Below are 19,709 nucleotides of genomic sequence, written 5' to 3' on the forward strand. Positions count from 1 at the left end.
TGTTACTTTCTAGTCTACCAGACAAGGAGTCAAGCAGACCAGGCAGAATGCATTAAGTTACTCTTCTCTATGGCTTTACATGATCGATCAATCGCGGGTCCGACCCTGCATCAATGTTATACGTACGACTACTTCATCGCCATCGACTATCATGATTTTGGTCTAGCGCTGAAGCTTCGCTTAAGTGGTAGAACGAGGTGGACCATCATGTCCTTCGGGGGGCTTAGAGAGTGAAGCTTGGCCTTTTGAGGAAGGGGGAGAGGAAAGACCGCCTTTCATCATCTCTATGACACGAGCGAGGAAATTAAACCATGCCTATATTAATCTTACGGCTACTTCTCATTGCTTCGACCCTAACACGGACTACGGTACTCCATAGTAGTTCAACACGAAGAAAGCTCATTATTTCCACGTTGACAGAAACAGGTGCATCCACGTGGGTGTAGGCCCTGTAGGGTGATATACGGAATGGATACAGACAGGTTCCTGTCCACTTGAAGGCCAATAAAAGCTTTCACATACTCTGCTTGGCCAGCTGAATTATATTTCAGCGCGATGGCCCGAATTTTGCTAGAAATCAAAGTTATGAAGAATCTCTTGGTCCCCAGATAGAATTATCTAAGTCATGATTTCTATTTTTTTGGGCCCCCAATCACTAAATGAAGTTTTTGGTAAATTGTATTGAGTGACTCAGTTGATCAGGGAGTAGTATACAATCCCAGGGACTCTGTCGGGAACAACTCCATTCACCCAGTCACTCGGTACAATCCAGGCTGAGATATTGCTTGAATCAAGGGCCAGAACAAATAACAAATGATCCCACCCTCGATATTGAACAGAAGATTGGAGTAGAGATTATCTGGAGCATGCAGCTGCAGCTTTCCTACCAGTATGTGCTGATGAGGTCCTATTTTGTACACAAGGTTGTAACCTCTAGGTGGCGGCAAATTTAAAGGAAACGTCCAATTTCTCGGATGTCCTCCTTTGCCGCTATATTCCAGCACCAGTCACTGGCCTTCTTTGTCTGTTCTGATCCTAAGATGGGAATGCACTGATCGGTGAATTTTTCCATTAGTTGACAGTCGGTCATCGGCGCATCGAGACTGCCAACGGCATGGTCCACGTGTCGTACAATAGTATTATCGCCCGCCCCAAGCTCGGCTACAATCTGGCATTCGTCCGTGCGAATAGTTTCCGCTACTGTAACAACAATTTTCTCGCGCATTCGGATTGTGTCGGGATCGGTTACGACTGCGTCCTCGTATTGCGCTGGCGTTACCTTGCCATATATCAGAGCAACTGCCCCGCCATGATAAACACTGAATTTTGCCTGCAGCCCATCAACAGGTTGAGTTTTGCCGGTCAATTCCAATACCAATGGATGAACAGTGACTTGGATCTTGTTTAGAGCTTCGAGCGGTAGCCTCCTTCTGCGCAACTCGCCATGCAGCCAGATGCAACCATCGATGACCGGATGTTTGACGATACCGCAAGGGAAAGGCTTGAAGGTGTTTTTCTCGAGTTCCCATTGATCTCCTGCTTGCAATCTAGCCATCTGTTCTTCCAGCCTATTATCATGGCTAGTGACCTGTACCCAGCCTCGCTTAGCCTCCAAGGCCTGCACGGAGCTGGTATACCCGTCTGATGCCAGGATAGCGGCCAAAAGTCCGTTCTGGGCTGCCCGGCCCGGATGGAAGGATTTGGTGTGCGACCCAAACATTTCGCGCAGGCCGGTTACTTGAGTGGCAGCAATACCAATTGCATGGGCTGTCTTCTCTGGGGAGAGACTCATGAGGCGCGACACCGCTACGGCTGCCCCAATGGATCCAGTGGAGCCAGTGATATGCCTGATCAGACAACCGCTTAGTTGACTTACTACGTAGGATTTATCAGGGCCACACTCACCAGCCCACGTCGTAGTGGCTCGGCCAGACTGCCAGGCCAATCTTGCACTCGAGTTCAATCCCGGCAGCAAGGGCAGTGAGAAATTCAGCGCCCGATACTGGTCGATCGAGCGACTGGGCGATACTCAGAAGGGCAGCCGCCACAGGCCCCGTCGGATGAATGATGGTTTCTAGATGCGTGTCATCATAATCATGGACGTGCGACGCGATACCATTGATCAAAGCTGCATGCTGCGCATCCACCTGAAGTCCCTCAGAGCCTAATAAGGTCGAAGTTGGGGCGCCAAAGAAGCGGGAAAGGGAGTTGCGTGCGATGGAAACAGCGGGGTGATTGCTGCCACCAACCGCGCAACCCACCCAATTGTAAAAACTTCGGGCGGCTGCATTGAGGACGCCAGGAGGGAGTGAGGAGGGAGTGAGGGAGGTGGCCCAATGTGCAGCATGCAATGTAGCCATTGTGCACGGAAGGCAAAGTGTAGAGGAAAATTGGCGGGAGGGGCGAAGTGGTTGAAGAGTGGTGCGGCGGGGATGTCAATAAAGTACCGAATATAGGTGATCCACTGGTCGATCTCATTTGCTCATTTCCTAGTTTTATCATTACTGCTAAGTACTACGCGCTGTGATGTATCCTGCCCCTCTCCCAATGCAAAATTAATAGTTTCGTAGCAAAAGCTCATTTCCGTCCTGATTTTTCCTGCATCTCACGCATAGCAGCTCGAGCACTTCGACTGCCCCCTAACTTCGGCCCTCGGGGGGCTTCGGTCTTGGTAGATTTCGTATTTCTCGCTCGCGCCACCCGACGACGGGACTGAATGGCATCAAGGAAATCTTTTCGGAATTGCTCTGCCACCCTATCGTCGGCGGCTTGACCATCTGCGTCTCCTGCCTCATTTTCCTCGCCCTCTAATGGGCCATCATAGACGTCCACTAAGATAGAGTAAGATCTCAAGATCAGAAGATTTCACACTATGAAATGAAAACTCACATTTACTCTCTCGTAGAATCTCTTCAACCAGTCGATCTCGTTCCACGTCCTCGCTGGTTCGTCGCTTCCGGTTGCGCCATGGCCTCTGCTCCTTTCCTGAATGTGTCGCCTTGGAGCCGCTTTCTGTCGCAAGCGCCAGGTCATTATCGTTCCCAGCGAGCTTTCTGGTAGCCGCTTCAGTCCGAGCGATGTTTTGCAATTTAGACTCCTGACCAAGGTCAATCTCATGTAGTTTACCCAGTGAGGCCGGTTCACGTTGTGGTAGGTCAGCCATCGACGGGGCAGCTGTCGCTGTGGTTGTTGAGGCCGAGCTGTCGCGAACGTCCTCGGCTGGCACGCTGCCTCGATGACGCTTGGCCATTTCGGATTCTATGTAAGCCATCCTTATCTCGTTAGCCAACATCGCCAACCGGTAACAATCATGGGCAGATGGAATAGAAAGGGTACGTTCGTACATATGCTTGTCAACGTCCACCATCTGCCCTGTATGCGCCGTGAACCGATCAGACATCGCTTGCAATCTCTCACTCTCCATGTTCTCGGCCGTCGTGCATGTGATATTTTTCTGCTTATCGTCTTTCGACGTTGGCCGCGAGGCGGTTGAGAATTCAATTCCCCCTTTGCGAGCCCGTTGTAACCGCCGAAGACGAGCAGCATCTAAATTAAGGCTCGTATCCAACCCATCCGACTGAGGCAGGGAGGATAGTCCGTCCGATGGCTGGCCATAAACCTCCGCGGTGGTACCCTGCGCATCCTCTAAGCTGTCCCCCGGTCGGCGTCGCAGGAACTTTCTCTTCTTCACTGGGCGGAAGAGAGAGGTCGGATTGATCTCAGTATCCATAGTCGCATAAGCAAATTATGACCAGTTCCAAGATTGTTCATATACCAGAACAAGGAAGAAAGGATGTATATATGATATTGGAGATGATGACAACGACGACGACGATGATGATGTTGCTAGTGGTTGATGTTGAGTTGATGGCGTTTTGCGCTGGCGGGTACCAGCTGCGGCGCCGGGGGCAAGCGCGGCGATTATTCATTCCTTCAATGCAATCACCATTCATTTCCCGCCAGCCGTGCGATACATTCATTCCCCCTCCATCAAAAGCCTCTCGGCCTCCAGAAGTAGTTGGCTTTTCTATGACCTCTTTCTAACTACCTTCTTTCCTTCTTGTGGCACGCATTGAACCGAGCCAATTTCGCTCCAAGCTACCGTTACGCCCACTTCTTCACCCGAACAAGCTGTGCCCTTCCTTGACCTTCGGCCATGAACCCATCCATTCCACCCTCAACAGCCGAATACGGCGGAGGTATGTCGTAAATCATCGCTGCAAATTGCTAAGAGTCTGGATTTTGCGCCAATGATGACCGAGCAGAAACGAAATAGCTGGCTGACCACGGCACATGGACAGATGAGGTTTCTGCGATCGTACTTGACCCGGGCTATTCCACAACACGCGCTGGATTCGCTGGTGAGGATACGCCGAAATCATTAATCCCGACGTATTACGGCAAATACACCTACGATAGTCAGGAAAAGTTGATATTCGGGGATGATGTCTTCGTCACCCCCCGTCCTGGTCTTTCAGTCCACAATCCCATGGGCCGGGACGGGATAGTAGAAGACTGGGACATGGCCGAGAAAGTATGGGAATATTCATTCACCTCGCGCCTCGCAGGACCCAGACCTGGAAATCCCTTACAGAACGGATTGAATGACACTCCAGACAACGAGCTGCCTACGGAAATGGAGGGTTTGGAAACCGAAGAAAAGCCTCTCGCGGACAGCCCGTTGTTGATGTCGGAACCTGGTTGGAACCCCACAAAGGCTCGCGAGAAGACCATTGAGATTGCTATGGAGAAATGGGGCACTCCAGCCTTCTATCTAGCGAGGAATGGCGTTCTCGCAGCGTAAGTCATCTGCCGCCAACATCTACCGCGATCTAATCTGTTGACTTGACTTCCCATTTCTAGCTTCGCGGCCGGCAAAGCCTCTGCATTGGTTATCGACATCGGTGCTTCCAATATATCTATCACTCCGGTTCATGATGGGATGATTCTGAAGCGAGGAGTTCAGCATTCCCCTCTTGGAGGAGAATATATCTCGTCGCAGCTCCGCGCTCTCTTCAAGACGAATGCACCGCAACCAATCACCATAACACCCCATTATCTCATTTCCTCCAAAATTGCTGTGGATGCCGGACAGCCTCCACAAGCCAAGTACAAGACTTTTTCACCTGAGAAGGCTCCACATGCTAGCTACCGCACTTTACTCGAGGAGCGCACGCTGTGCGAATTTAAGGAATGCGTGGTCCAGGTTTGGCCTGGGCCCAATAAGCTTTCTGGAACGGGTCCAAATGGAGTTTTGAACGAAGACCTTGCCAAAACCAGTCCCGGGCGGCCTTTCGAGTTTCCTGACGGCTATAATCAGGTCTTTGGTGTCGATCGTTATCGAGTCGTCGAGTCGCTCTTTGACGCCAAGGCCGCGATTCCGGACCCTGAATCGATTTTCCCACCAGCCACACAGGCGCAGACCGTGCCCGAGTTGATCAAGAATGCACTGAATGGCGTTGATGTGGACGTTCGCCCACACCTCTTGGCGAATGTTGTTGTGACAGGCGCCTCAAGCTTGCTCTATGGTTTCACAGACCGCTTGAACCAAGAGTTAATGCAGATGTACCCAGGGCCGCGCGTGCGTATCTCAGCCCCAGGAAACACCGCAGAACGAAAATTCGGCTCTTGGATCGGTGGAAGTATTCTGGCCAGTCTCGGAACTTTCCACCAGCTATGGATCTCGAGGAAGGAGTTCGAGGAGCATGGTCCTAACATCGTTGAGAAGCGGTGTAAGTAAGATTGTCCGCCTGTTATCCCTGTACTATCTGTCTTCAGGTTTATTACAAGATGTCCGAAGGTCATTATTGCGGTACCTTCTACGAATTGGTCTGGTGCTTTCTCTATCTGGTAATTACCGTATAACTCGAAATTCTATTTTCGTTGATTTCATCAATCGGCTGTTGCTATGGTTGTGTACCAAATTTACAAGACTCCGCCGCGTACGCACAGGAGGTGTATGATCTTTAAAACTCAAACTCCGCCCATCATAAATCTTTTAACGTTGTAACGAAGGCTGTATTCATGGCGGGCCCCACTCGGCACCCTCGGCGTATCACGCACCTTAACAGCCTGTGGCATCGGTCATTCCATCCTGAAAACAAGCAATCCTCCTGAACTTCAGTCGATCCACGGTTGAGACATCACAGGGGAATATCATGTTCATTGTTGCGCAGCTGAGATTTGATGCAAGTCCGCTTTGTGTGCCTCTGGCCCGAGTATCGAAGGAAGGGCTGTAATCACCGGTTGCAAGGTTTCTTTTTGCTTTCCGAGACTCTCGTAGGCGGTACCCCTGATCTTGAGCGCCTTCATCTCTTGAGGCAGGCTTGTCTGGGCGGGGAACAAGTGGAAGCGAGGCGCTATATTGGATTTTGGCTTGAGTGAGTAGGTGTTGAGCGTTTCCAAGTCCTTTTTCGGAAGCCATGCCATGTCTTCGGCGGAGGTTGGCTCGAGAACGTCGAGATGGGTTCCATGCGCCGCACCGGTATTCTTGGACGATGCCATTTGAAATTTGCTCCACGGTCCGTCCTTCTTGAGCCCGGAACTATTCTCAACAGTAGCCTCGTTCTCATTGCGTGCTGCAGTCTCCCAAGCATCCTGCACGCGGTCAGACCTGAAGAACTGCAGCAATTGGGCTTTCATCGTCTCCCGCCTCAATGATACGTGTGGCATAGGGGAGTGTTCGGCTGGGACAGGTGCTGATTCTCCTTCGCGTTTCCGGCTTTTATGCAAGAATTTGAGGTGATCCAGAGAGATACTCCGTGCCCTTGACGCCCTGGATGGCGCTGTGGATGGTCTCTGGACTGACTGGTCTTTAGGTTCCGTCGGCTTCGATATGGATTTCGAGAGCGTCACTACATTGCGCCGAATGCTGGGGACGAATACTTTAGAGGCCTTTCTGTCCGTCACTGCACCGACGGACGCTGCTCGGTCCATCATCTGGGAAGCGCTTTCTCCCGTACTTCTTCCGGCCGCTCGCAAGTTTGGAACACTTTTCTGCATCAACCTTCGGCGTTCATTCGGCCTCAAATCAGGCGCTGGTTGCGGAAGGTCTGGTGCACGAGGCAGAGGTTTGTATGATATGGGAGAACAGGTTCCGGCGCTTGAGTCCTTTTCAAATACTCGTTCTTTGAGCGATCGTCCTCGCAGAAGCCGGTTGGAGCGCTGTGCGAAGGAAACCTATATTTGTGTTAAGACTCAAAGCTTTGGGCGTCATGGTACATTTCGATACTGACCACGGACTTTCGACTTGCCACACCGACACGCCGCTGCATTTCAGTTATAGCCAAGCCGAGCTGACCAAGTGCATATTGGAGGGCCACGCCTTTGCGCTCGAGCTCTAAGAATGCACTGTTCCAGCCCTCTGCGTTTGATAGCATGGCATTATAGATCGCTACCAATCTACCCGGCATTGGGCCGTTCTCGTTCGCCGATTCGAAAAGGTATCTCCAGAGGGCACCGATCGCTTCCCGTCCTTTCTTTATATCCTTCAAGGCGTCCTGGACTGCGATTGTGAATCTTTCGATTGCATGTTCAATCCTCTCGTTATAATCAGTGATGGAGAGACGAAAGCTACGGTCCCCAAGCATCTCATCGAAAACACCTAGGTTTTCCAGAGGTAGACTAAGGTACTGTATGCGTGTGCGCACATCAAGCTGTATGATGGAAAAATCCTCCGCAGTTCTCCCCAAGAATCCATCCACTTCATCCACATGGGATTGAAGAATTCTCAAAACCTCCACATCTGACTTGGCCAATCCTCTAACAAGGAGATGAACGCCAAAAGACATTTGCGCGGTAAGCTTCCAGAGTGGATGATACCTGCCACAATTCAGCATGCCGTGTCACTGAATAGCGTTTGTGGCGACTGTGGCTCGATTACTTACCGTTCATCGGCTCTTTGGCGCCATTTACGACCACAGAGCCGTTCATATTTGGGTGTCTCAAGGAGATCTCGGCGTCTAGTTTGAGCGTCAAGCTCGACTGCGTCCCATCGTGCTGTATGGCGGGCCTCCGCAATCGATTCTTCAAAGGGACCCTGCAATTGGGGTATTGGGTGCAAGGAAAACTGGCCGGTATGCCTTTGGCCGGATGCGATGCAGCCTCCTCGTCCCGGAGAAGGGGCACCAGCACCCGAGGCGGCCTGATTCCCTCGCTTTGCGACCACGCCGGCCATAAAGATTCGCACGCTTGTCTAGGTGCACAGCTCAATCCAAAACATTCATTTACGTTTCGCAGGAGGAACGACTGTGGCGATTGTGGAGAACTATTGGCTCTACAGATCGAAATTCAGGTGAGATGTGGAGGCTATACCCCATCCGACAGTGCAGCCAGATTGGAGGAACCCATTGCAATTCAAGCTGTAGAACAGCTCGGCGCTGAAATCTGCACGACGACCGGAAGGGCAGGCAGGCGTTGAATGGATGGCAAGGAGTGGCACTCCGAGGATCAGAAAGTAAACGACGAACAAAAGAAGAAGCCGGGAAATTTGGTGAGAGAAGCCGTTGGCAAGGAACGGGCCTTTCGACACCCTGGTGGAGGATTCGATAGCAGAGAGAGCTGTTTTGTCGTTTACGAGACTCTTTGCAGCCAGCGCAACGATAGATTGGTAGATTGGGCAGAAAGTGTTAACTCATGCAGTTTGATAAATGGTTTTCGTCATTGGCTAGCACAGGTGTTTCTCGGACTGAAATCTTGAAAATTCTGAATTATGGGCGATCCAAATCGTACAAGTCGCTGAGGTGTGCAGAAGTAGTAGAAGGGAGAGAAGGATCCGAGGAGAAGGTGGTGGTGGAGTGGCTTCTCAATTTATAAACGAAACAAGGAAGAATAACGAAGGTAACTCAAAAGGACAACAGTCACATCTGAATTTACTTTACATGCGAAAGGCCCGGTGGACAAATCAGCCGACAGTTCCTCCAATAAGTTCTTTCAAAGTCTCCCGTATTCTTCTCTAGTGTGTGAAGGCGAAAAGGGGCGGGGGATGGGTCTAGACTTCACCTGAGACTCGCGGACACAGACCATATGATAATTTATCTGTTCACTACTATAATGCTAATAACCATACTTCCAATCATGAGATGTATGCATACATCGCGTGCATACACTTCCTGAGTTGGCACGGCCACTACCAGATCCCGGTCACCATGTGTTGGCAACTGTCACCTATGAAACGCAATCCTAGGGATCCTGGTACAAGCTGGGTCCTTATCACTGAGACGGCACTAAGTTAGTGCTCGGCCTTCCACACTGATGACGACCGGCAGTTCGCTAACGAGAATACTTCGGCATGTTGAAAGGCGTGCCTGGATAGTGGATAAGTGGATTCCAAAATGCCAAGCCTGAACCCCCGAGAACAACCACCTTTTCCACAGAGTCATTTTTATAGACTATGATCGCCGAGTCAATGCTCCCTTGCTGTGCGGTGTCATGCCTCTGGCTATTCCGAGCTTAGAAAAACAGGATCCAAAGAATTAGTGGGAAGAGAAAAGTCGAGGAACTCCCCGAATAAAAAGTCTATATCAGCGAATCGGCTGCACTCAGGATCGGTGCTGCTGATGTTTTACACCTCCAAAGCATTGGGTGTTGGCTGCGGTTGTGTGTACTGTACATAGGCAACAAGATATCCGTATATATGCCCTGCCCAGCATTAGAGGAAGATGGCAACAAGACGGGCATGGTCTTTCCCGAAGACCGCGGAGTGCAGACGCTCGGTAGGTCTAGCGATTGCTCATTTTCATGATCGTGCAGCTGATATTTAGGGTTCGAAATGTCGATCCGCTGATGAAGTGCCTTTCGTCCCAGTCGGCCCATCGCCTCTGCGGCTGACCAATAGGCACTTACTCTCTCGAGCAGAACACAGGAAGCTTCTAGGCCGGCCCTGGCTTGATTGAGGTGAGTAATGAGTTTGCTTGAGCGAAATTGCTGGTACGAAACACCCATAGATAGCGTTATGGCATAAGGAATAATGGGCAGTGGTGGTAGACTTCCGGAGCATTCTGTGGCCACAATGGAATGAATCCGGACTGCGGCAAGACCCTGACGAACATACGAAGGTTTCGACAAATCTGCAGGATGCGATAATCTGTATCTGCAGGAAAGGATGCCGACAGCATGGTAATACAGCTCAAGAAGACCTTTGCTGCTATTAGCAATTGCCCATAAGAATGGCTTCTATCTGTCCGTGTGATCACTCTGTAATATGACATCTGATCTGAACAGAACATACCTAAAGTAGCAAAGTCCAAGTCGGAACACCGATCCCCTGTGATGCTCTCAAACGTGGTAAATCTGCTTCCCATCCAACCGTGTGATCCGAAGCTGGTCTGTAGAACGAGATCACCGTTGATCGTAAATCCGAGATCGCAAACCATATGTCGAAAGCTGATTTTGTTGCAAAATGATCAACTCGAGGTTTTCCAATTCCGATGTCACGTTCAGACATAAAAACGGGTCGGCCGCCTAAGCAGGCATGCATTCTGTCCAAAGTCCATAAGCACCAAAAGAGACTCGGTAGAGAATCCTCCGGCCTCCGACCAGGACGATAAAGATGTAGGCCCACTGTCTGAGCCTGGTGAATTGCCTGGCAAAGATGCATCGAGGCTGATTCGGCGCCTTCATAGCCTTCGCAATGCAGAGACATGAGCGTCAGAATATGGATGCGGGTGATCCTGTCGGCTTCCAGGCCGACATTCATGGCATTCACAAGTTCACCGTATATCTCAGAGCAGAATTGACGGGAAGTCATAACCTGAACTTCTTCACATAGGCGAAGATAAGGTTCGGCTGCGCGATCTTTAGCTGCTACGAGACATACTGCGCGTTCTAGGAACACAGATATCGAATCTCGAGCATGAGCTGAAAGCAGGCAATCTGGGTCGACAAGGGGTAACATATGATTGAGTTTAGTGAAATAGATGGGTAGAAGATGATTTCGCGTCGAATCGGGCAAACGCTCACAGGCCTTCAATGCAGGTTTAGACTGCTGGTGTAATAAAGAAGCAGTCGATCGCGCCCCGGGGCTGTGGTGGCCGGGGGCATCATGAGCCGGCGTAGATTCGGAGTGAGATATATGCTCTTCACAAGTTTGAACAGAAGAAGAACTGACCCAGAGGCCAATTCGGTCTCGCAGCTGAATTCCGTTGGCGAAATCTAATTTCTCATGTATTACGGCTTCTGGGTTTAAATCTCCAACAAAGCGTTCTGTGTGTGAGCTTTTGTGGAGAATCGGTGTGATAGATGTTGTCTGGGCCGTTGTCACTGTTGTAGATGAATTGGTATCAACAAGAAGCAATTGGGCAACACGGTCCTAGGGCTGTTGCTCTCTTTGGGGTACCTCAGGAACTGCCACGGTGCCTTCACGGCGTTGATTGCTTTGCAGGTTAACAACAGTCTCTGTGACAAGATGATGGCACCGTTTCTAAATGGAATTATGAGCACATGTATCTATAGCTCAGCATATGCTTTCGTCATGGCATGTGAGTTGTATGAGGTCAAACGGGGATCTCTCACACCTTTTTTCTCTGACAGTGGACACATGCTCGCAAAGCCCTACTGCGTCGTCTACCTTGTGGTATATCAGCGAGCCAGATAAGTTCCATATCTTGTTGACTTATCCTATATGACACATAACCTACCAAGGGTATAAGTATAGCCTATCTCGGTGGGATATGATCGGTACGCAAGGCGTACATACCCGCCGGGCCTATGTCGAGAGTAAAAAAAAGGACCTAGCCGATACGAGTCTCAGACTATTACTAGATTCTCTCCGTACGACCTTGTCTGAAAAGATTAATAGCAAAGCTTCAACGAATTCCTGCTATAGGGGGAAAGGTTGGGAGGGGGGGGAGGAAACCTGCAGACATCACTGTGCAAATGTTAGTCTAGGTTTAAAGTTGACATATACTGTGGTGTACCCAATACTGTAATTTATATGATGTTATATACAGTACAGAACAAATCCATAGAACAACCATCAACTTATAACCTTACTCCAGTAACTAACTACTAAATTGTACCTATTCTGTTAAGAAGAGAGAAAAATCTACTCACTCTAGTAGCAGTAGCAGTCCTTTAAGCTAAGATGTTTTTAAACAGATGAATCTTCAAGGATGAGTATCAAGTTAATTGAGATAGATATAGTACACATAGTACTTAGTTACCACATTGGCTTCCGGTGTACGGAGTATAGGTCTGAAATTACTGCTGGTGTCCATAGCAATTCATTCTCCTGCAAGGCTAAGTCCAACCCGAACCCGAACGGTCAAACGTCAGTCAGCCCGACTCGGCTGGTGTTTCATTTCCGAGGACGCGTGAAACTCGCGCGCGACCACGACGCGTGCTTGTTTCCTCGGAGTTGTCGTTAATTATGCTCGGTCTGCAGCTGATCATAAAAGCATCACATTTATACTGCTATTATCCCAGCCCTTGCCAGTCTATTCGCCCCAGTTAATGCGTAAGAGCTGGTGATGCCACAAGTGCCCCCTGAGCTAGCTCCATTCTCTCTCTCGTTTCAACCCTCCTATCTGGATCTCCTTGCCATTGCCGTTGCCATCGACCATTGGTCATTCACCCTCTCCCTACCACATACTATCTTCGGGGTCTACTCGCTCTCTGTGAACACGCAAACCCAATTGCAGTATGGCCGGTCAGGCGGGTACGAAACGAGATGCGGATCATCTGAAAGACCCAGCCGCAGATCGAAAGAAGTCCAGGGTCAACGGTAGCATAACTTCTTTCTTCAGTGTTCCAAAGCCCTCAGTCTTGGTCGAAACTATGCCTCCGACCAGGGCCTCGTCCAACTTCGATAAGCAGAAATGGGTGGCGTCATTAAACCCCGAGCAGAGAGAGCTCCTTCAACTTGAAATTGATACTCTAGATGAGAGTTGGTTGGCACAACTCAAGGACGAGGTATTGAAGCCGGAATTCCTAGCTTTGAAGCGCTTTCTGCAGAAGGAAAAGCGATCGGGAGCTAAGATTTTCCCCCCAGAACAGGAAATTTACTCTTGGTGTGGTTTAAGCCTCAGATGTCAAATAGCATTTTCCAACTAATACAGCTTTAGGTCCCGCCATACCCCTCTGCACAAGGTCAAAGCAGTAGTGATCGGGCAGGATCCCTATCACAATCATAACCAAGCTCATGGTTTGGCTTTTTCCGTCCGCCCGCCAACACCAGCTCCCCCATCCCTCGTCAATATCTATACGGGGATCAAGAATGACTACCCTTCCTTCCAGCGACCACCGAACAAAGGCGGCCTTTTGACTCCTTGGGCTGAACGGGGAGTACTTCTTCTCAATACATGCTTGACTGTCCGTGCACATCAGGCTGCCAGTCACTCGAACAAAGGTTGGGAACAATTCACTCAGAAAGTCATCGACTTGGTGGCCCGGGTTCGTACTCGTGGCGTTGTGTTCTTAGCATGGGGGACGCCGGCCGGCAAACGGGTGGCAGGCATCAACAGAGAGAAGCACTGCGTCTTGCAATCAGTTCATCCAAGTCCATTAAGCGCATCTAGAGGCTTTGTGAGTCAGCATTTCGGACATACAGGCGCAGAAAGCCTTGCTGATTATTTTTGTGGCTACAGTTCACCAACCAACATTTCAAGAAATGCAATGATTGGCTATCCGATCGGTATGGCCCAGGCGAGACAATCGACTGGAGTCTAAGCTCCAAGAATAAGGCAAATAATCCCCTCACCAATATTCAAGGCCCTGCTCCACATGAGGCAAATGGTTGTGAGGATCTAGCGGTGAAATTACCCAATGCTCATTACGAGCAAGTGTCTCATCATGACTCGAAAACCCCCATCCCGACCGAGAAAGCCGATGAGTTCGATGAGGATCTAGATGCATTGGAGGTACTGGCGGCAGCAGACTCAACCACTTGAGCGTCAGGAAGAACGACGCATTCTATATCTCTGATGCTTTATTGGCCCGAATACCTCTAGGTAAGAGTCACAGGTTATTCATAAGTACTCGCCATAATTGAATTGATAATTTCAGGGTGACAGTTGATAAAATGTGGGGTCGCAATACAACAAGTCGTGTGATTTTAAGGCACGCATTTGCGCTCGTATGGCACCAGGGGCACGTGCGTAGATGCTTCAATGTGCTGATCATTGAACTTATTCCCTAGGGTAGCTCTAGGATTAGGTTACGTCGTTCCGAGACGGGGTCGGAAATAGAAATCAAGAGGAAATCAATGATAGACTGGTTTGACTCCCAGCTACGTACGCACTAATGTATACCTGCCCTCAAAATATGAGCCCCATACACCGAGACATGTAAAATGTGAAAGTTCTGTGTCCCATAGGCCTTGCATTACCAGACTTCCTTGGTCTGGCGGTTAGGAAAAGACGCCAGATCAACCTTATCAGATACGTATGTGAGAAAAGAGATATAAGCTAGAGCGGAAACGGAGAGGGACAGGCTAGATTGAGAATAATAAGATACAATTCATTAGAGGGACCAGGAACTTCCAAAACAATTAGAGTTCATCATGCTCCACCGCTTCTTCTTTGGCAACTTCCGGGGCCTCGTCTTCAGTGGGAGCTGCAACAGGGGGAGTGGTGACGTCCGCATCTCCCTGCTGCTCCTCAGGCTTAGCATAGGCATCAACCTTGTGCTTACCATTCTCAAAAATGAAGTTGGCGAGGTCCTCAACTGTGCGGGACCCTTCATACTCAATTGGAGAATTCTTGGCGCCGGCTGGGTACAGTCTGATTGTCGGGAAACCAGTGATAGGGTCAGGGACATCGTTGGCTGTCGCATCAATTTTGGCGACAGTAACCTTGGCCGCAAGGTCAGGGTTGTTGACATAAAGACTAGCAAGCTCATCGTACTTCGGAGCAAGACTGTCGAATCTGGTCAGTTGTGTCCGCTTGGCAAATATGGAAACAAAGTAGGAGATAACATACGCTTTGCAGTGCCCGCACCATGGCGCATAAAACTCTAGAAGAACGTCCTTGTCGTTATCAACAACAAGCTCCTTATAAGAGTGTGCCACAACAACGGTCACTGGGCCATCCTGAGTCTCCGGGATAGGCTCTGACTTGATGCTAGGCTCGATCTTGCCATGAAGAACGTCTTGAATAAAGATCTCTAAATCTTCCACCTTGAGTTCCTTGGACTGGTCATACGGGTACTTGGCATTCTTCGCAGGATCTTGAATGGCAAAGGCAGGGAAGTTCTGGGGATCGAGGTTGAGGTTTCCTGCATGCGCACCGAACATCTTGGCATCAATAGTAGCGATGTTGATAGAGCCTCTGTGCTTCTCCGCGATCGGCTTGAAACCCTCCGTGAACTGTTCCCGCTCTTCCTTGGTTTCGGCGAAAATGTATGCGAGGGGAATGCCGGCCTTCGAGAATATTGATCAGTGGGACGGGACACACAAGCCCACCTTTGGAAGAGCAGGCTTTGGATTGACTGGAACTCTCGGGCAATCCACTTACTGTGATGTACCCAGAGTAGGTCTCGGGTCCGATTTCGCCCACAAGGGGAGTGCTAGCGGTCTTTACCCAGCCAAGTAGAGCCTGTTGGTCAATTTCGCCATCAAAAACTGCCTTTTTCTCATCGAAGTCCTTGTAGAGAACAAAAGCCGGCTGTTCGACACCCTCCACCTTGGCGATGGCAGGGTCACTTGCTTCCGCGAAGAGGTAATTATCCCTCTGGGATTCGGCAAAGGCCTCGAATGCGTCATGTGTCGTTTTATCTTCCGGATCAATGTAACCGATGACGACGATCTTGTCCATAGTCTTGATCTCTTCAAGATTCTCACCATCAACAGGTGACACGGCAGGGAGAGATTGCTTGATCATGTAGGACACAATGCTGATAGTTTGAAGGTAAGTAAGAATCTGTTATTTCCCTCACTCTCAAGATAACGGAGAAGAACGATGACAGGGAAGTACTGAGGTGAACTCACGATTCTGCTTGACGCGCACCTTGGTAAGGCTTGCTCGAGTCGGGTCCACGGAAGATCTTCAAAGTCGGGTAGCCCTCAACGCCCTGACTCCGACACAGATCCTCCTCTACAGTGCAGTCAATCTTTACCAAAGGAATATCCTTTGCCTTCAACTCTGCAGCCGCTTCCTCATACTTGGGAGCGAGAGCCTTGCAGTGGCCACACCAGGGCGCAAAGAATTCTGCAAGCACCAGATCATGTTCCGTCATGAAGCTTTCGAACGTGTCCGTGTTCAGTGAGATGACATCAGACTCGACATCCGCAGCGTCCGCAGCGTACACTACGCTTGATGCGCCGAGGAGGCTGAGAGCCAAGGGGGCGAGAGATCGCATGTTGGCTGAGATGGCTGGCGGTAGTATGAAGCTCGGGTGAAGTCAGAAACGGAAAGCCTTCCTATACTCCAGCTAATGTGGGCGACGACGCCGGGCTCCAATGGAAGACTGAAGGTGCTAGGCTGCCTCGGGCTGGCGACTGGAAAGGAAGGAAGTTGACAGTGTACAGGGTGGATAATGAGTGCTTGGTATTTAAAGACTTAAATAGTGTTTGTGAAGTATGGGGAACGGAGTTAAGGACAGTCTGTTCTTTCTGCAGTAAGCTGCCGCTTGAGGATGCTGACTGGTTCAAACGGCCCCGCTTAACACAGCAAGGGACCAAGCTAGTGGTACCTGAATTGTATAGTAGGCATTTTGCGGCATTGCAAGTAATATTGCAACGGAATGGTAACTACGGAGTACTCGTAGGTACTCGTAACTTCGGTCGGAAAAAGTCAAGGTACTGTTCAGTACACCTGTATACAGGGCGATTAGCCCCTTAGCAACATGCCACCGATGCGGTGCTCTCCATCTATTCCCAAGTTGGAACGGTACGTCGATTTTGTAAGAGCCCAGCAGAAGACATCAATCCAACACACTGTGTGATGCAACCTTATCTTTACTTGTGCAGAGGTACGTTCTTATTGGGACAGAATCGACGTGTCTGGAGAACCTATATCGAGCTTTCGACAAGGGGCTCTAGCCCACACCAAAAAATAAAACGAGAGATCATACTCAAGACTCACTATTCAGGCACAAGGAAGCGGAGGAGACCAGGAGACAAGATGAAATACACAACTATCCCAATGCTGCTACGAAAGACATTGTTCCACCCTCCATGGCTCACTCACTTTGCATGACTGGTCGTTCACTGTGAGTGGAGACGTGTGAATTCGTTCCAGAACCGAGCGACTGTACCCCCCTTTCACCTTCTAATTCAGTTGCGAGTGCCAGAGCATCTCGTTTCCCACGGTCAACGTCGACAAGCAACATAAGAGGCAATGGAAACAAGATCAGTATGGCAAGAAAGACGAATGCGGGTCTTATGTCACCATATCGATCCGTAACGAGTCCAACAACCATCGGGCCAAAGATGCTGGATCCTTTGTCAGTGATGGCATAAAGCGCGTAGAAAGCCGCTTCGTAGCCTGGAGGAATTAATTGCCCGAAGAAACTTCGGCAATAGGAAGACAGTCCTCCCATGACAAGCCCGTAGACTATGGCCAGCACATACATCTCCCATGGCTGTTGGAGACCCAAGAAACCCAATTCCTTAACGGCTGGAATAAATCCTAGAAGTCCATAGAGCGGCACAATCTCAAGCAGCAGAATGCATAGAATGATGATTTGTGATGCACACAGGCCAAAGAACCGCGCAATATAGCCCCAAGAGAATGCACCGAATACACCTGCTGCCATTGCAACCACGTTGATCAGGCCCAATGCAGCAGGCTGCATACCGAGTTGGGTTTTAGCGAATAGCACGGCCGTCCCACTCACTGTTGCGATCCCGTCACTGAGAAGAAACCACGAAGCAAGAAACAATAGAATATCTTTCAGATGCCGAGTACGCATTGCTGTCCGGAGGAGAGACTTCCAGGCATATGCAACATAGCCACCCCACGCGCGATGGTTCTTGCTGTGCGAGACATGGGATAGAGGTGGTCCTGGTCGAGAACGCAGCCATATCGCAGCAGGAATCGTGAAGAGAAACCACCAGAGTCCGATCAGAAAGAGAACAAGACGCAGCGAGAAAGTAGTTTGCCTAGTCGCAAAGACCACGGCGATGCATAGTCCTTGTAATATCACTGCGCCAATATAGCCAATGCCGATCCCATAAGAAGAGATTTTGGAGGACAGCTCGAGTTCCTGGTTATTCTTTATAGAGACCAGTTTGCGATCTGCTAGATGATGCAGCCGACTGGATTGAACCAGCGGAGTTGTCTCCCGAACTTCATGCGGGGGGGCAGATGCTGGGACCTGGACGTCGGTGTAGCTACCGTTTGGGGCGATAGGCCTGAAAGGGCTAGCCGCATCTCTTTTGAGCAAGGAAGAGTGGTGGCGGACTAACAAAGGCAGGAACGAATTGAGAAGCACGAAAGAGGCCCCAAAGCAGGTATTGGCTACAATCGCAGACAGCGCAGCCAGGATGTAAACTCGCGGCGATATCGCAAGGAAGAGCATTGTGGCAACGGAGCCGGCCAAAGCAAAAAGCACTAGAAGCATCTTGCGATGATTCCCATGGTCTGCGGCGCCCGACATAGACACAATGAAGATAGCCTGAACAAAGACACTCACCGAGAAAGTATACATAGCGAAGCTTGCAGTGTTCACTTGTAATCCTAGAATATTAACCACGCATTGAGCTACAGTGGCTGCCCCAGGTCGCACATACACAAGGGCCGATTGTGCCTGGTTTTGTGGGTGATTCCAACTTGCACTACATGGGATTGTCTGGTCCGATAGAAGGACACCACGTTCCCTAGCCATTTGCTCTAAAGTAATGGGGAGAAACGACCCTTTGAAAGAACCATCAATCAGGATATGCAACTTTTCAATAATGCCTCGGTTCAAAACATACCCATGGCACATACAGCGAAAACCTCTGCAGCCCAACCATAGCTGTACCAGCCAGCAAGCTCTTTCTTACTAGTAGGCCGTGTATCTTCACGGGGGTATTGGGGAGGATCACTCCTACCCCCATGATATCCCTGCATGATGGCCCAAGACGTCTCCAGAAGCAGCGTATGTAGCAGATAAAGATAACAGGAGTTATTTCACTTTGTCAGGAGCCAATACAGTCTCTGTATTCTCGTTAACACTGAGCTGAGCAGACCACGATGGATGATCACTCGCAGCAGCTAGTCCGGACAAGACAGGTCGAATGATCTCTTTGTTGATCACCCGCGTTCGAATCGATATCGCGCTGTGCCTACTGTGATCCAAGTTGAAGCTCTCAGAGGTGTGAGGGAATCTCAAACGTAGCCAAAGGAGAATGATGGGGGTGTTATAGACTCATGATATACAATAATGTAGTAAGTAGTCTTTTTACTGCGGTAGCAGACGAAGTCTCCAGATTACAGAGATAGCATAGGGAGGGAAATTGTCTGTCTGATAGTCCAAGTGCAAAACCAGCAGTACTGCTGCAACCGACACGCGCTCCGCAACAACATAAGGAGAGCACTGGTGTACGGGGCGCTGAGTATACCATAGTAGTACACTAGTCCTGCTTGGGGAAAAGTTGCTGGGATCCATGGGATTACGTAACTCCGGCGACCGCTGAGCCAACTGAGGCTGGACCTGGGCTCGTGCATTTGCAGCGCATCGCGCCGGCTTCATTTATCAATCACTTTGCCTTGTTTTCTTACCGGAATATCAATCCTCTGACTGGAGTGTCCTAGTCCACCGCAGTTTCGATATACAAAATATGTTTTAAT

The 19,709-nt window shown here is 49.9% G+C and overlaps 8 protein-coding genes across 8 annotated transcripts; 2 read left to right on the forward strand and 6 right to left on the reverse strand.

Moving 5' to 3' along the window:
• Positions 1–653: 653 nt before the first annotated feature.
• BO66DRAFT_358179 (MmgE/PrpD family protein) lies at positions 654–2,396 on the reverse strand. The gene is made up of 2 exons (XM_025644924.1): positions 1,906–2,396; positions 654–1,847 (listed from the first exon to the last, which is right to left on the reverse strand). Exons 1-2 carry the CDS (start codon positions 2,358–2,360, stop codon positions 950–952), a joined length of 1,353 nt encoding a protein of 450 aa, XP_025499670.1. The 5' UTR covers positions 2,361–2,396; the 3' UTR covers positions 654–949.
• A 66-nt stretch (positions 2,397–2,462) lies between these two features.
• On the reverse strand, positions 2,463–3,856 carry BO66DRAFT_395107 (telomere length and silencing 1 family protein). The gene is made up of 3 exons (XM_025648142.1): positions 3,345–3,856; positions 2,890–3,272; positions 2,463–2,831 (listed from the first exon to the last, which is right to left on the reverse strand). Exons 1-3 carry the CDS (start codon positions 3,728–3,730, stop codon positions 2,578–2,580), a joined length of 1,023 nt encoding a protein of 340 aa, XP_025499671.1. The 5' UTR covers positions 3,731–3,856; the 3' UTR covers positions 2,463–2,577.
• Positions 3,857–3,947: 91 nt separating this feature from the next.
• On the forward strand, positions 3,948–5,858 carry BO66DRAFT_395108 (actin family protein). Its single transcript, XM_025648143.1, has 3 exons — positions 3,948–4,199; positions 4,302–4,800; positions 4,864–5,858. Exons 1-3 carry the CDS (start codon positions 4,157–4,159, stop codon positions 5,738–5,740), a joined length of 1,419 nt encoding a protein of 472 aa, XP_025499672.1. The 5' UTR covers positions 3,948–4,156; the 3' UTR covers positions 5,741–5,858.
• A 2-nt stretch (positions 5,859–5,860) lies between these two features.
• BO66DRAFT_195260 (uncharacterized protein) lies at positions 5,861–8,128 on the reverse strand. The gene is made up of 2 exons (XM_025642484.1): positions 7,236–8,128; positions 5,861–7,179 (listed from the first exon to the last, which is right to left on the reverse strand). Exons 1-2 carry the CDS (start codon positions 7,836–7,838, stop codon positions 6,163–6,165), a joined length of 1,620 nt encoding a protein of 539 aa, XP_025499673.1. The 5' UTR covers positions 7,839–8,128; the 3' UTR covers positions 5,861–6,162.
• A 1,311-nt stretch (positions 8,129–9,439) lies between these two features.
• BO66DRAFT_414825 (transcription factor domain-containing protein) lies at positions 9,440–11,600 on the reverse strand (the record flags this gene model as incomplete). Its single annotated transcript, XM_025649497.1, has 5 exons — positions 9,440–9,551; positions 9,695–10,136; positions 10,258–11,245; positions 11,336–11,419; positions 11,514–11,600. The coding sequence occupies 5 exons, from the start codon at positions 11,598–11,600 to the stop codon at positions 9,440–9,442; spliced, it is 1,713 nt and encodes a 570-aa protein (XP_025499674.1).
• A 945-nt stretch (positions 11,601–12,545) lies between these two features.
• On the forward strand, positions 12,546–14,186 carry BO66DRAFT_195348 (uracil-DNA glycosylase). Its single transcript, XM_025642485.1, has 3 exons — positions 12,546–13,007; positions 13,056–13,521; positions 13,584–14,186. The coding sequence occupies exons 1-3, from the start codon at positions 12,640–12,642 to the stop codon at positions 13,884–13,886; spliced, it is 1,137 nt and encodes a 378-aa protein (XP_025499675.1). The 5' UTR covers positions 12,546–12,639; the 3' UTR covers positions 13,887–14,186.
• Positions 14,187–14,211: 25 nt separating this feature from the next.
• pdiA (protein disulfide isomerase PDI1) lies at positions 14,212–16,509 on the reverse strand. Its single transcript, XM_025648144.1, has 4 exons — positions 15,923–16,509; positions 15,450–15,828; positions 14,916–15,355; positions 14,212–14,852 (listed from the first exon to the last, which is right to left on the reverse strand). The coding sequence occupies exons 1-4, from the start codon at positions 16,291–16,293 to the stop codon at positions 14,486–14,488; spliced, it is 1,557 nt and encodes a 518-aa protein (XP_025499676.1). The 5' UTR covers positions 16,294–16,509; the 3' UTR covers positions 14,212–14,485.
• Positions 16,510–17,115: 606 nt separating this feature from the next.
• BO66DRAFT_382678 (MFS transporter) lies at positions 17,116–19,431 on the reverse strand (the record flags this gene model as incomplete). The annotated part of the gene is made up of 4 exons (XM_025646020.1): positions 19,129–19,431; positions 18,854–19,076; positions 18,273–18,791; positions 17,116–18,176 (listed from the first exon to the last, which is right to left on the reverse strand). Exons 2-4 carry the CDS (start codon positions 18,987–18,989, stop codon positions 17,116–17,118), a joined length of 1,716 nt encoding a protein of 571 aa, XP_025499677.1. The 5' UTR covers positions 18,990–19,076; positions 19,129–19,431.
• Positions 19,432–19,709: the final 278 nt, after the last annotated feature.

The sequence above is a fragment of the Aspergillus aculeatinus genome (assembly GCF_003184765.1).
Source record: "Aspergillus aculeatinus CBS 121060 unplaced genomic scaffold BO66scaffold_57, whole genome shotgun sequence".
Lineage (NCBI taxonomy): Eukaryota > Fungi > Ascomycota > Eurotiomycetes > Eurotiales > Aspergillaceae > Aspergillus > Aspergillus aculeatinus.